Source organism: Trachinotus anak, unplaced genomic scaffold, assembly GCF_046630095.1.
Source record: "Trachinotus anak isolate AG129_WGS33_773 ecotype Australia unplaced genomic scaffold, CSIRO_AGI_Tana_v1 ptg000010l, whole genome shotgun sequence".
NCBI lineage: Eukaryota > Metazoa > Chordata > Actinopteri > Carangiformes > Carangidae > Trachinotus > Trachinotus anak.
The window spans coordinates 26931182-26946372 of NW_027273861.1; the positions used below are offsets into that span (position 1 = coordinate 26931182).

The 15191-nt window shown below is 41.4% G+C and overlaps 1 protein-coding gene across 1 annotated transcript; it reads left to right on the forward strand.

Moving 5' to 3' along the window:
• Positions 1–3362: 3362 nt before the first annotated feature.
• Positions 3363–10619, forward strand: LOC139626224 (E3 ubiquitin-protein ligase RNF14-like). The gene is made up of 7 exons (XM_071486500.1): positions 3363–3703; positions 3986–4116; positions 4211–5122; positions 5891–5969; positions 6124–6324; positions 7271–7443; positions 7641–10619. Exons 1-7 carry the CDS (start codon positions 3550–3552, stop codon positions 7776–7778), a joined length of 1788 nt encoding a protein of 595 aa, XP_071342601.1. The 5' UTR covers positions 3363–3549; the 3' UTR covers positions 7779–10619.
• Positions 10620–15191: the final 4572 nt, after the last annotated feature.

Genomic DNA, 15191 nt, shown 5'->3' on the forward strand with positions numbered 1-15191 from the left:
TGAACACTAAAATTGAACTTTGCCTACCTAACATTGCGATGCACTTCTGTTACACCATTTCTTTCTCTGATTCTGAGTCTTAACTTTTTATATCTGGCTCAATGATGATGACAGTCATTTCCCTTTGGCATATTTATACCTGTAGGTTTGCAATCTGTAATAGTATTGTAATAATGTGTGTCTGTATCTATGTTATTGTCACAGAAATTGCCAACATTGAATGGTTACATTGACATATTTACAAAATTAATCCAGTAGGAATCAGTGCCACATTTTGGCTTTTATATCACATTTTTTTAATGCTGTAACTGTTGTTGATCTTCATTTACATAATGAGCAGAGTACGTCAGCTTCACCTGCTTCTTCACATGGTATATTCATTCACTCACAGCCTCCTGTTTTTCCCAGTCAATAGAAAGTGAAAATACAGTAATAACCACCACAATATTACGCTGCTTCACTAAATTTGAATTGTAACCCACATTGTGAGGACTGTCATCATTGGCTGGTGACATTAGCTCTTGTTCTGCTCAGGTGAAGAATATAATAATATAATATAAGTCTGTGAGCCAAATGCACCAGGCTGCAGAACAAGGGCCGCGGTTAGCAGCTGTTTAACAGGTGGCAGTGGGCAGGTTAGCAGCGTTAACCTTGGACATTAACCAGGGCTCTCTAAATATAGCAGCTTTAATGAAGGCGTCTGTACATTCATATTAAAAGTTGATCATGTGCCAAAGTGAGATCACCCAGCCCTGGCTTCACAGTCTTCTGCTCTGAATCTGCATATAGCGACCTGCCTGTCCCTGTGCAGTCCTCCGAGAGGATGAGGTGAAAGATTTTAACAAAAGCACAACTTCTGTCACATCGTCTCTGCATCAGCTGGTGTCTCCAACAATAACATCACTTCTCAGAGATTCAGCAGCTACAACAACTCTGTTCAACATTTGTGCAGTTCAATTCAACAATTCTAAATCAAAATCAGTTCATACATAATCGCTTTAAATATATAATGGTGGGAGAACAAACCAAGGAGATTAAATGTACCACTGAACAACAAAATACACATGACTTGAGGAAATATAATGAAATAAACGACTCACTCAGGAACAAAGGTGAGAGCAGCTCAGCTGAAGGACAAACAGAATGAGCTCAGGACACAGAACAAAGAAAACTCAGGACACCTGTGTGAGCTGCCCAGTTCTCCACCTGTGCTCCTCAGCCCAGCAGTCATGTGACCCCACTTCCCACAGGACGCTTTATTTAAGTATCATTTAAAAAGAAAATGCAGTACTCCATTTTGCATTTTCATTTTCACATACTCGTGTGTGTACTCATCTACCAACATACTAAAATGATGATGTTCAAAGACTGAACCTGCTCTGCAGCGACAGTATTTGTTGTAGCTTGTTCCCTGTAAGGAAATGACCAGAGATGAGATTTAAAGCTTTTTAAATGTTTTACAATAAGTGATAAGATGCTGAGAGACAGTCTCATCTCATCAGTGAGGACGTCACTTCCTCGTCTCTCATCACTTTGTCTGGGGCAGTGGCAGCAGCTTGTTTTACCGTCTGTGTCTTATATCAATACAACTCAATGGAAATTACCAGACACATGATTTAAAGAATTGATCTGTGGGCGTGAATCTCCATCAGCTGAGTCTGCTCCTCTGCAGCTCCACCTGGATCCCTCACCTAAACGCACTCTTCTTCTCAGTCAGCAAGAGCTTGAATTCATTTCAGATATAAAGCCTGTACAATGATATGAGGTTGATGAGTGTGTGATCACTTCCAGTGGTGATTGCACACACAGTCAACTCAGAATAACAAACCTAAATAAATGCAGGTGAAAGACCTTGTAAACATGTTTGTTGTCTCCATTGTGCAGCACTGAGAGTCACTCAGCAACAGTTTCTGACTGATAAATCAAAGTTTAGGAGGATGTGCACACACATCAGGAGGAGACACTGCTGCTCACACATCACAGAAACTATCACACAGAAGCTCAATGACTTAAATTAAAACACCTGAAGAAACTGTGATGGAGGAAGTGATGAAAAATCATATGGGCGTCTTAGTGAATCCAGTTATGTGGCGAATATATCGATTAAAAACAATTACATTCCTGAAAAAAAGTGTAAGAAGTGACGAATAAATGCGACAAAAAAAAAAAAACATCACAAAATCAGTTAACCTTGATGTGTGTAGAAGAAAACTTGCCTTTGTGCTGTTTATTCACTTTTCATACTAACTTGAGTGACATTGGTGACGTCACTCAGAGAAAAAAAACTTTTCTGAGCTTTGAAAAACTTTTACACAGATTAAAACCCCATGCCTTAAAGCTGTAGAATAGAAAGATTGGTACTGGGCTGTGTGCACAGCTGGAGGGGTCCTGTTCACAGTTTCACAGGCCTCTCTTTTACTATTGCGCTCTATGGGAAAAATGCTTTTTGGGCCTCAGGGGGATTTTTCGCTGCAACACCACAAGTGGCCCCTGGAAACAAGTGGCTGCGGTGTCCAGGTCTGATAATACATCCATGGTATGAACACTGACCTGGAGCTCCCTCATCAAGAAAGCTCAGCAGAGGATGTATTTCCTGAGGCAGCTGGAGAAGTTCAACCTGCCAAGGACTATGATGGTGAACTTCTACACCTCCATCATCGAGTCCATCCTCACCTCCTCCATCACCATCTGGTACGCTGCTGCCACGGAGAGGGACAATAACAGACTGCAGCGTATCATCCACTCTGCTGAGAAGGTGATTGGCTGCAATCTTCCGTCCCTCCAGGACCTGCACGCCTCAAGGACTCTGAGGCGTGCAAGGAAGATTGTAGCTGACTCCTCCACCCTGGACACAAACTGTTTGAGACACTCCCCTCTGGCAGGAGGCTGCGGTCCTTCAGGACCAAAACCTCTCGCCACAAAAATAGCTTCTTCCCATCTGCTATTAGCCTCATCAACAAGGCTAGAGAGCCCCACTGTCACTGACCCCCCTGATCCCCAACTGCACCAATCACCGGCACAAATTCCTTGTATGTGGAAACATACTTGGCAATAAAACTGATTCTGATTCTGATATAAACAGGCCCTGATCTGAATTTTCTCATATTTCCCATCTGACACATCAGTCATGCAGATCTGTTGTGTGGTCCTTCACAAAGTTTCACCTGTTTAAAAGTGTCATAAATATTATAAAATAATATATAATAATAATAATAATAATTTCTTTTGGATGTCTCACCCAGATCTGCATGACAACATAATAATATTTTTCTTTGTTTGTGCCAAGATAAAGCTGTCAAACATGATTTCCGCAAATGCTTGATAATAAACCATGATGACTAATGTTTGGCCTTGTTGCTGCTGTGTTCCGGGTCTTGCGTCACACAGGTCGGGCAGCCGTGGACCAGACTGCACAGCGCGACCTGCCCAGCACCTCTCACCTCTCACCGCGGGCCACAGAGCTCCAGAGAGGAAGGAACAGCTGCAGCCCCAGTCCGTCGAGCTCACAGACAGAGTGAGGAGGAAGTTACAGTGCTGGAGGCAGGGAGAATGAACACCGACCTGGAGGACCAGGAAGACGAGCTGCTCGCTCTCCACAGTATCCTGGGTTTGGAGGAGTTTGTCCGGAATGAGTCGAACCCTGCCGGAGAAATCCGAGTGTCGGTTGAGCTTCCAGCGGACTTCACTGTGTCTCTGACAGAGGGTAAATAAGCCGATTACAGAAAAAGAGCATGTTGTAATTAATATGAACTAACAGTGGCATCTGTTAGTTCATATTAATATTTAATATGAATATTTTAAAGGGGCAGGCGATGCAAACTATCTAACATTAAATAAATATAAATGATGGCCTGTGTAATTAAAGACATTATTAAGAAAGACAGAAATAGAAGAGACAGTCTTGAGGAGCATGGTTCAGTGTTTGTGTGTGGTACGTTACTCCTGGTAACGTACTTCGTTCATGTTGTCTTTTTTTCCCTCGAAGGTGAAGTGGTGAGGCGATATGAGATATCATTCCTTCCACCTCTGCTCTTGACCTTTGAACTCCCTGAGAATTACCCATCCTCCTCCCCTCCCTCCTTCACCCTCGCCTGCAGCTGGCTGACTGACACACAGGTCAGTAGAAACAATGTGGGTCGTGTGTGTGAGCGGTTGTAGAGAATCTATAAAGATTGCATCAGTCTACAGTCTTGGCCCTTTCCCCCTACAGCTCTCTGCACTGGGCGCTCAGCTCACTGATCTCTACCAGGCCACTGGAGGCGCTGTGGTGCTCTTCTCCTGGGTGCAGTTTCTTCGAGAGGATGCCCTCAGGTTCCTGGACATCAGTACTCACCTGGAGCTGCCCTCTGACGAGCACAGCCCTCAGCGCTACAGCCAGGACTCGCACAACCCTGCACTCTCAGAAACAAAGAATAATCAAGATATTCCGAAGTCAGGATCCACAGATGTCCAAAGCTGTAATGGCTCAGATCACCCTGCACCATCCTTGGAAGTTCAGCATCCGATAGTGATTCTTCCTGATGGCCAGAATCCCCCAACTTTAGACGGGAGCAGCACAGACTCTCAGGCAGTCAGCAAAGTCAGCCGGAGTGGCCTAAACTCGGGGTCTACTAATGATTCTAACCAAACTGCACAAGCCTCAGATGCAGAGGAGGCTGATCAGACCTTGCAAACCTCTGAGCTTAAGGCTAACGTCCAGAAGGATCTGTCTTCAACAGGAGGCGAATCCAAGCTTCCTCCACTTTCTGAGTCTGATCAGATTCACCAGGGATCCTCGGGTGGACAAGAAGCTGCTCCTCTGCCAGTCCACCCTGGAGAATCCTTTCAAAATAAAGAGCAAACCGCCTCTGGTCCCTCTTTAACTCCATCACAAACTTTGCTGTCCCAGCTCTTGATCTATGATGCAGCCCAGAAACAGAAAGCGTTTGCCACCACAGTGTTGGACTGTGGTGTGTGCTTCGTGGGCTGGCTCGGCTCGGAGTGCGTGCAGCTGCCCGTGTGTGGCCACATCTTCTGCAAGGCTTGTCTCGCTGAGTTCTGTAAGCTCCAGATAACAGAGGGGAACGTCCGGGGGGTCACCTGTCCTCAGGCAGACTGCACGGGCAGCCCCACGCCTGCACAGGTACAGCCCTCCTCTGTCTGTCTCTCTGTGTCTGTTCTAATTGTCTTCCTGCATTTTAAGACTTCTGGATGTTGGGCAAGAATTAATTAATTTGTTTTTGTAGAGTTACTTAGATCCTTATTTAAGCAAAAATAAAACAAAACTAAAATAATCCATTACAAATGAAAAGCTTCCATTTTAAAATTGTACTTGAATGAAGTATCAAAAGTGAGTAGTGCATCAACATGTGAGTATCCTTTTAATGGTGCATATTGTGGTTGACCTGGAGCAGATTATAACTACTACACTACAACAATTTCTCTTATTTTGTAAGATGATCTGTTTGGTATTCATTTTTTAAACCTGTGGAGAGATTAGTCAATTATAGCTGTTATATAAATTATACATTTATAAAAAATAACTGTGATGGAGTAAAAATATAAAGTAGCTTAACATGGCAGAGTTACCTTCCACCACTGTGGATGTGGCCAGGTGTGTCCTGAGTGGGACATTTTCCACTGTAAAATTAAACAGATCAGGTGGTTTCAGGTGGACAGACTGTGATGTTGCTGCAAGGGCATTTCTGACATGCACTTTCTTGTTACCATTAAACAGATGCACTGTATACACCAATGCTAACATATCTGCAATAAACTCACATCGGCTGACATATTTGTTTTAGCTCAACAAAACAACCAACTATTTTTGGCAAAAGAAATCTCCTGGATTTTCATTTAGATTATCTGACTTCTTTGCCTCCTTGCGTCTCTGTTTTTTCTCTTTTTAAAGGTGAAAAGTCTGGTTGGGGAGGAGCTGTTCAGCCGCTATGATCGTCTCCTGCTGCAGTCTACTCTGGACCTCATGTCTGGTGTGTTTACTTATATTGTTGTAAAACTCACAAGATCCATTCGAAGCCTTTATACAGCAGAATGAGCGGAGAAAAGAATATACAGTAGTCATTTCTCTTGGGGAGTCAAATAACCATTCCTGTCTCTTCTCCTCTCCCCTCCTCTTCCGTGCAGATGTGGTGTACTGTCCTCGCCGTTCCTGTGGTTCGGCCGTCATTCAGGAGAAGTCCAGCACGGCAGCGATGTGCTCTGTGTGCGGCTTTGCTTTCTGTGTCACCTGCAGAAAGACCTACCATGGAACAGATGACTGTCAGACGAAAAAAAAGATAGAAAACAACCTCCAGCAAGGCAAGGCACAGCTGCCCCAGTCACAAGGTGCGTGGATATGTGTGTATATGTGCTTGTGTGTAGTCTTGTGCTTAAAATAGTCCCTAAAATTGGCAAAGTCTTGGCAAATTATGTGTTAATGTTACAGTATACGTCAATCATAAGTCATTACAACATGGCTGTGGCAGTAATTTCTTAGCCACAACAAAAAAAGTCTGAAACAAGGAGCTTTTAAATTCTTCAAGAAGAATCAACAAAACTTTAATATGCTACTGTTCTGGTAATAGTTTAAGTCATTTGTCCTAGTTTCAGCTATTTCTTTGGTCATACATTTCATATCTTTGGATTGATCAATGAGTTGTGCATTTTCCACTGTTTGATTTTCTTTTAGATCAAACACATAATTTGCATCATTTGAAGAGACAGTAAATGGCAGATTAAAGAATAATATAAATATCAGTTTTTTAAGGTATAAACTGAGATTTCCATGTGTTTAAATTTTTTTTTTAAATCATAAAACAGGTCTAGGTTCTATATTAATACTGTGGAACTATCAGTCCACAGAGAAATGCACACACTGTAACTTTGTGATGTCACAACAACGCAGTCGCCGCTCTCAGCCAAGCTCCGCCCACCTTGATCCACCATCCAACCTTGCAGGATTTATTTTCTATTATTTATTTTTTTACTCAATCACTCAGAAAACAGTCCCCTGGTGTTTTATTTAAAGGGGACCTTTAATACGTTCAAAAATGATAAGATCTGAGTTTCACTGATTCCATGTCTGAACTTTTGCTCCATTCATGTTGGTGTCAAAACTGACAACACTGTAAAACTGTAAATGTGAAAAGAGCTGAAGATATAAAGCATGAGTCGTGACAGCAACGAACACTGAAAGCTTATTTATAAGTCAGTGCTTTTAATTTATGATTTCTCTGCTCAAAATGCACAAAAGCATTCAACTTTTCCACATCTGGCTGTGTGTGTGTCTCAGAGGGGATGAAGGCTCTGTGGGACGACTATGCCGGCGGCAGCAAGCAGAGGCGGCTCCTCCTGCAGAGCAGGTACGGCCGCGGGGTACTGGAGGACAGTCTGGAGGACAGCCTGAGCACGCACTGGATGGAGTTCAACAGCAAGTATTGTCCTCACTGCTTCTGCAGAATACAGGTATTCATTCATTTATTTATCTATCAGCACTAATTTGCACACATACACCTGAACTCATGAGTTCAGACCAATATGTGTTAACAAACACATTTTTATTACATTTAAGTGACAGAGCTGGGCCATTACGTGACTGTTTTTCGGATTGTTTTGGAACAATGTCTTGTCTAATACATATGTTGTTGTGCTTTATGTTGCAGAAAAACAGAGGATGTAACGTGATGACATGCTCTCAGTGCAAACAGCGTTTCTGTTGGGTCTGCCTCGCCAGACTGCCAACAGATGTAGGCACACACTTTGCGGAGAGTCCTTCCTGCTTACTAGAGCACAGAACCTAGTCCTCCAGCCATCTGACCACCAGCCACCGGCCACCGGCCACCGGCCACGGAGGAAACAGAGTCAACACATTATGCGAATGTTATGCTACGTTAAGTGCACAGACATCCGCAGACACGACAACACACATAAGTGCTGATTTAATGAAAACAACATGCAAACATGTAAAAAACAAAACATGATAATATGGAGCATGTTCTCAAACAATTATAATCTCACCACAGTTAGGAATCTATTCTCTGTAAACATGAGATGCTCTGTAGTCTTTAGCTTCAGATTGGCCAGAATGATTTTTAGTCAGTTAATACAAAAAAAGCAAAGACCATACAAATGTCATGTAGTTTAACTTTCAGAAATGTACATAATAAAACTAAATATTTAACATCTTACTGTCACTGGACATTCACAGAATTACACCTTGTGCCATTTACTGTAATGACCAGTAGATGGCGCTAAACAACAGGAAGTAAAAAACAGCTCTGAAGTCACTTTACAAGTTTCCCTTTAGAATTAGTGTCTGCAACTGATGATTGTTTTCTTTTCTAATCAATCTGCCAATTATTTCTTTGATTAATTAAATGTCCATCATACTGTTAGTTTCCAGAGCACATGTTGTCTTTAAATGTTTTGTTTTGTCCAAAGAGTCGAACACCTGAAGCTTTTCCATGCACTGACATAAAAGACAAAGACAACAAGTGAATATTCATATCTGAGAGACTGAAAATGGTAAAAACTTCCCAATTTTGCTTAAAAAGATGACAAAATTGTCAAAATTGCTGCTGTTTGCTTTTCTGTTGTTCTGTATCGTAGCTCCAGTACGTAGGGAGTCACTTTTTAAACCCTTTCATCTTCCTGTGACGTTTACACCTTATGCATAATCACTCTCTATTCCTCAGAATCGCACACATTATACCTGTCTTCAGAGGGCACCCTGCAGGTAGTTTATGGGGAATTCTGGTTCCCCTCACTGATTGACTTCCTGTTTTTGAACCCCCCTGCCCCCCCCAACAGTGGAACAAAGACCAATGTTGCATGTCCCCAGGCTGTCTGAGACATGATTGGAAAGCTACAGCTGTCTCTCATATGAAGCCAAGAAATACTGGCCCTCTCTCTTGTTGTCTCTCTTTGTGTCTGTGTGTGTGTGTGTTTGTGTGTTTGTGTGTGTGTGTTCCTGTGTCTCTTCCAGGAAAAATCCAGTTTCCACACAGGGGTCATCACTTCCCCATAAATGTCTAAACAACTGTTTGCCTTACTGACCCGCGGTCCCCTAGCAGGGCCTGGAGGACTGGAACTGAGGAACTGGGCATGTGTGTGTGGTTGTCAAGGCTTTTTTGGTGAAACACGTGAGACAGAAAGTACAAATGAAAAGGCACACACAGAGTTTACTATTGGGCACCACGGCACTGCAATTATAACATCTCTAAAATGTCAGGAAATAATGCAGTGATTCTTCTTCTTCCCATGAATCTTAACAAGATTTAAACTCATGTTGTATTATCAGGGAGCTTCGGCATAACTTCATCTTAAAAATCTGAACGCAGGCTGATCATACTTCTCAGGAGGGATTGTCAAAATATTAAGTACACGGCTCAGACGTACAAGGGTGGAAACCACTGTCAACACAGAACCATCTGTTACCTTCCTGCTAAAGTTTTAGACTTCACTCCTGTGGCTGTTAAAGAGCTTCTCAAATCCACACTGAACTACATGTACTTGTAGCCACATGTAAAACAATTATTTGTCAGTGGCAAAACTCCAGCAGTGAAATCATCAACTGGGGCCACATGTGCAACAAGGATGAGCCCAGAAAGAGCACAGCAAACTAACTAACTGATCTCTTGAACTGAGGCCTCAGAGAGTCTTCACTTCCTTTCACTTTTTTGCACATTTCGATAGCTGTTCAGACACTTTCCTTCCAATCTGAGGGATCTTGAGAGGATCTGCCTGGATAAATGGGATAAACTGCCCAAATCCAGGTGTGCAAAGCTTCTAGAGAGAACTGAAGAACTGAAGCTGTAATTGCTACCAGTGGGGTTTCTACAAAGTACTGAATTAAGGGTCTGGATACTTTTGAAAACGAAAGATTTTAGTTTTTGATTTTTATTGAATTTGAAAAAAAATTGTTGTATATTTAACTGTAATGGACAAAAATGGCAATTTTATCCATTACAGTTAAATATACAACAAAATAACATGCGCTAAAAGTGAAGGGGTGTGAATACTTTCTGAATGTACTGTGTATCAGATTTTCGCTGTAAGATTTGACCTAAGAAAACACCTGCAGTGAATCAGTTGAGTCCAGGCAGGTGTCGAATCTACGCGCCCTTTTTCAGCAGAGATTCTGACCTTCACAGTAGAAGGTGTTTCTGATGAAATCATCTTGGCATGGAACAAATTGCTGATATGATATTAATTGAGTGCTAGTAATTACAAATCTGAGATGATTTGGGATCATATTCAAAATGACACATTGGTTTTATCTTTTCCATCATGTTTTTTCTGAGAGGGCGACCTGACAGCTGAGCGGTTAGGGTGCATACCACGTTCGTGCAAATTCTCTGAGCAGCGAGTCCCTGGTTTGACTCCCGGCCAGCCAGACTCTTTGCTTAATGTCATTCCCCTGCTCTTTGTCCCATTCCGTGTCACTTTTCACTTTCCTATCAAATAAAGGCTTACAAAAGCCAAATGCAAATACAAATGTGGTACAGTACTGTAGTCACACACACCCAGCCCCCACATACCCTCCATGTACTGTGTTGTGTGTATTGTTAGTGCTGTATAATCTATTTTCTCTTGATATTCATCCAAAATAAATGCAAACATGTGTCTGTGTGCAAACATGATAGATATGCTGTAAAGTCAGTATGGTTAAGCAGCTGCATGGCACATTTCTGGCCGTACATCTGTTCAGATACTGATTCCACTGGAGTGAAGAACCAAAGAGCGATGACAGCCCAGTGGTGTGTTTGTCCAATCTGCTCTACAGGAAGTGTTCATGTTGATGTCCGAGTGAAGGATTGAGCTGTCACTCATCTACTTGAACTGTCTGCTTGAGGCAAATTCTTACTGAGTCCTCGTGACCACAGTGACAGATGCAGCATTATGAGCCTGGTGCTGCATGGCTAAACATTTAGTACAGACAACTAGTAAGTAATTGAGTCTGTTTATCTTCTAGTTTCATTCAGTGCTTGAAACTACATTAAAAAAAAGATTGTATTGTAAGATTGTATTCTAAATCAGCAGCAATGCACCTGCAGCATTTAGAGACATGGATTTTGATGAATATTTAAGATCATAGGTACAAAAGCCCCATGTAATATAAAGTATTAGTAGTAATTAATGTATATGCCCCTGAGAACAGAGTATTTATGAGCAGAGGATTTTGGACGGTGGAGCAGAAATCTATGCTTTTATTTTTGCGTCCTTACATTTTTGGTTTGAGTAGGAAACAGGTTTATATTGCACAAGACTTATAATAAATACAGTGAAAACCCTTGTTACCGACACACGTTCATTAAATAGTGGCAGCACTGAGTAAGAACAGATATCTAATGCACCACTACTCCATAATGCAGCGTGCTGGCCCAATTCAAGCACTGATTTTATAGTTACAAAAAAAAAAAAAACATCTAGTTGCAGAAATTAAAGTTTGTGGTCCATCACTAAAAACTAATAACTTAAACATGAGGCCAGTACAACACATTTTAGGCAATCTGTTTTGTGAGATATCCTGCTGACACACAAAGAAACTACCAGGGGCACAAGAACAGCTTTCTTGGCAGAAGTAATAACAGGACTAATGAGTAAATCCTGGTTATCAGTGCAGAGGAAACTAGGCTATGTAGAGTGTCTCCTCCCTGTGAGCCAATAACAGCGTCCGCTAACAGAACAGTTATTTCCCCCAGAGCGGTGCGAGCTGAGCCGAGGGGGACAGCACACACGAGACACACATTTACTGTAATAATCATCAACTCAGCTTGGTTCTTTATATCATCTGCATGTTTATTCATCTGTCAGAAAACGCACACACACACACACACACACACACACTCACAGCCTCAGATATCAGTGTATCAGTCATCCATTCAGTCAGTCAGTGGTATATTGGCAACGTTGTTCAGAGGCACTGAAAGTGTGCTGAGGTTTTCACAGAGAGAACAGGAGCATATTTACTGTCCTGCAGGGGCTTTGCTAGGAGGTTTGGGGCCCCTGACAATAGATGGTGGTGGTGGTGGCGGTGGGGAGGGGGTCCTGAAATCTGTCAGTGTACAAGACTGACTCAGTCTGCAGACCAGGATACATGGGCTTTTATGTAAGGCGAGCATAACCCATCCCACCCTGTACGTTGTGAATGAGTGACATTAAAAACCAGTGTAGCTGCCGTTGATATAACTCTCACACCTGTAAGCTAAGTATGAAACTAGAGCCATATGTCGACACTGAAATTCTGTCCTTTCATAACTTTATAGACTCGCTGCAATAATTTTACAAGCTCCATCTTCTCTTTGTTTTGTCCAAAACCCTATCAGTGGTGTCTAATTTCATTGCAGTCACGGATAATCATCTTTTGTGCCTGATTTCACAGGTTACAGTAATTATATTTTCTACTTAACCTCACAGCGTCGCCCATCTACCCTGGTCTGATTAGTCCAACAGTGTAACACGTGAATAAAACACACAGAATTACAAATATGCAACACATCCAGAACAGCTTCAACTTCTCATTTTTGTAAACATGGCAAATAATGACAACGGTAGCAAAGTGTTCACTTGAACTACACAACATATGGTAGCATCATTTTCTCTATAAACACCAAGTTGTTTTTTTTTAATGTTCAGTGCAAAATAGGTGATTCTATCCAATGCCCTTTGGAGCTTCAGCACAGCGTACAGACGAGTCAAACCAACCAGTCATTCAAACCTCGTAAAAACAGTCTTGAGCAGATTCCTCACTATTATATTTTCTTCTCAATGGTAGAAACATCTCAGCAGTTATTAACGACATGCACAAAATAAACCAGATACAACACGGTGCGATATGTAACACTCCTCTCTCATTTACAACAAAGCACGGAAGTTCAACTTATAATTTATGGTGCTGAAACACATCAGCATTCAGATACCAACATTGGTTCATAACAGTGAAACCAATAATTATCAGTATGCTATAAATATCAACCGTTATAGTCTCTAACAAGTAAACACAGTTAAAACAAAGCAAACAGAAGCAGAACCCTGGGTCTTTGAGCTATTCCAACATGTAACCAGACCAAACAACAACTAAACAGTTCTTTTGTAAGGATTAATGCCGTTTACAGTTTTCAATTTCAGAGCAAATAAAAGTGCTGATTGCCAAAATATTAAACCTTTGAACAGTTACTGGCCGTAGATGCCTTTATTTACCACAGTGGTTTCTTGATTTTGTTGCCTTTCATTGTGCAGTGAAGATCCTTAGATGTAGAACGGTGTTTCACTGCAACAAGATCCATCCAAAAATAGTCTTGTATAAAAGGAGTGGAGGTTCAGCATGTTTTACTCCATTAACCACAGATTGCATTTACTATGTTATTTCAGGCTTTTTAATTTCTTTTCGATTAAAGCCTGCTGGGTTTAAGATTTCCTTGAATCGAGTGAAATAATCTTGTTTAAAACACCATTAGATTGAAACTTCCCTCTCCCCCTTTGAAATATTTGGATAATTTCAAATCTTCCCATACAGAAATGTAATATATGACAAATATATCTCTACATCAAGAGTGATTTTGCCATATACAGTATGTCACCTTTAAGGGGATATATTATTATATATACTCTATATAACCAATATATATATATTTTTGTATATTTGTATCGACCTATGTACATATATTGAAAATATCTAGGATTAATTTTTTAACATATAACATACAACATGGCATAATGAGCATAACAAGCAGCATTTATTTTAACAATATATTTAATTTATATATGCAAGTTTAATAAAACAACATCCATATAAAAATTCTGTATGTTTTTCTTATTAATTTCAAGTTAATCTTAATGTCTAGGGAAGTGGTCTCAGACTTTTGGACCCTCCTTTATATAATACCAACATATACTGACAGGCTGTGGGATGGATACATCCCACAGCATACATATTTATTTTTCTATGGGCTAGACATATGTCAATATATTAAATTGTTCCAATTTCTAATTTTACATGTATGTTTTTATTTCATATGTACATATATGTATATGGAAATTAAAAGATTGTACACATATTACATTTGCGTATGGGATTCGGGGCCTATGCAGTCTTTAAATAACCTGCCAGAGGGCCCCAGGGCAGAAATTTTCTATTGGGTTTCTATTAACCCTCCACCTCCCTTTCTTTGTGAATTGTGTAGGTGTCCTTTCATCTCCGAGTGCCCATTAGGTGCAGTGCGATCAGCAGACGTGGCAGTCTTATTATTTGTCCAGAGACCCAGAATCCAACCAACCCTGTACTTTGTGGTGTGCACCTTTTGGACACAACTAAAACATAAAGCACAGTTTGCCCAGCCTTGTTCAAATGAATCTGTCAAACAAATATCAATCTTTGGTTGAGCTGCTCATAACTCACGACTGACACTAAGGCCTTAACCTGTGATGAGGGGTCTTGAGTTAATATCGCCACATTTTAAGGGGTCATCAGCCAAAAAAGATTAGGGAACCACTGCTTTAAAAGGTCCCAACACCTGACTGAACAGAAATAGAAATAGTTTCCTGACTGCTGTCTACAGTATCTCAAAGCCTCTTAAGGCCAAGTCTGTAGGAGGCAGTTCATTTCCTACAGTCTCCTCATTTCCTCCATTTCCTTTGCAGTTTATTATTTCATGCCCTTGTTGAAGGTGTTCAGTAGCAGCACTGGAGTGTGACTCTTGTGATAAATCCAGGAGCCTGTCAACATAATAAAAGGTTATGCTGCCAGTGCTTTCATGTAAGACAAAGCCTGTTATTTCTAGGAGGTGGAGGAGCTTTTAACAGACTGCAGCTCTGTGTTAACGGAAGGATCTCCTCCACTAGCTGTGTCTCACCCACAGCTTTGGTTACGGCGCCGCTTTCATCAGCTCCTCTTTGTTCTGCTCTGACTAAACCGTACTGCACAGTGGGCTAACAAAACAGCCAAGCATTTTATTTTCTATTTTTTGTTTGTCTCTCTATCTCTGCCCCCCCCCCCCCCCTAAATCCCTGAACACCACAGTACTACCTCACAGTGCTATTCTCCTGAGTGTCCTCATGTGTGTGATCAGGTGTGTGTTTGTGCTCTAGAGACACATATACGATGTAAACAGCTGCCTCTCCCCACAGCTAAGCAAACCAACCACAGAGAAAGCCAGGATGCTGCTTTCATTTCACTTTGTAGCACATCTCTGTGTGTCACCTGATCAGGCCTT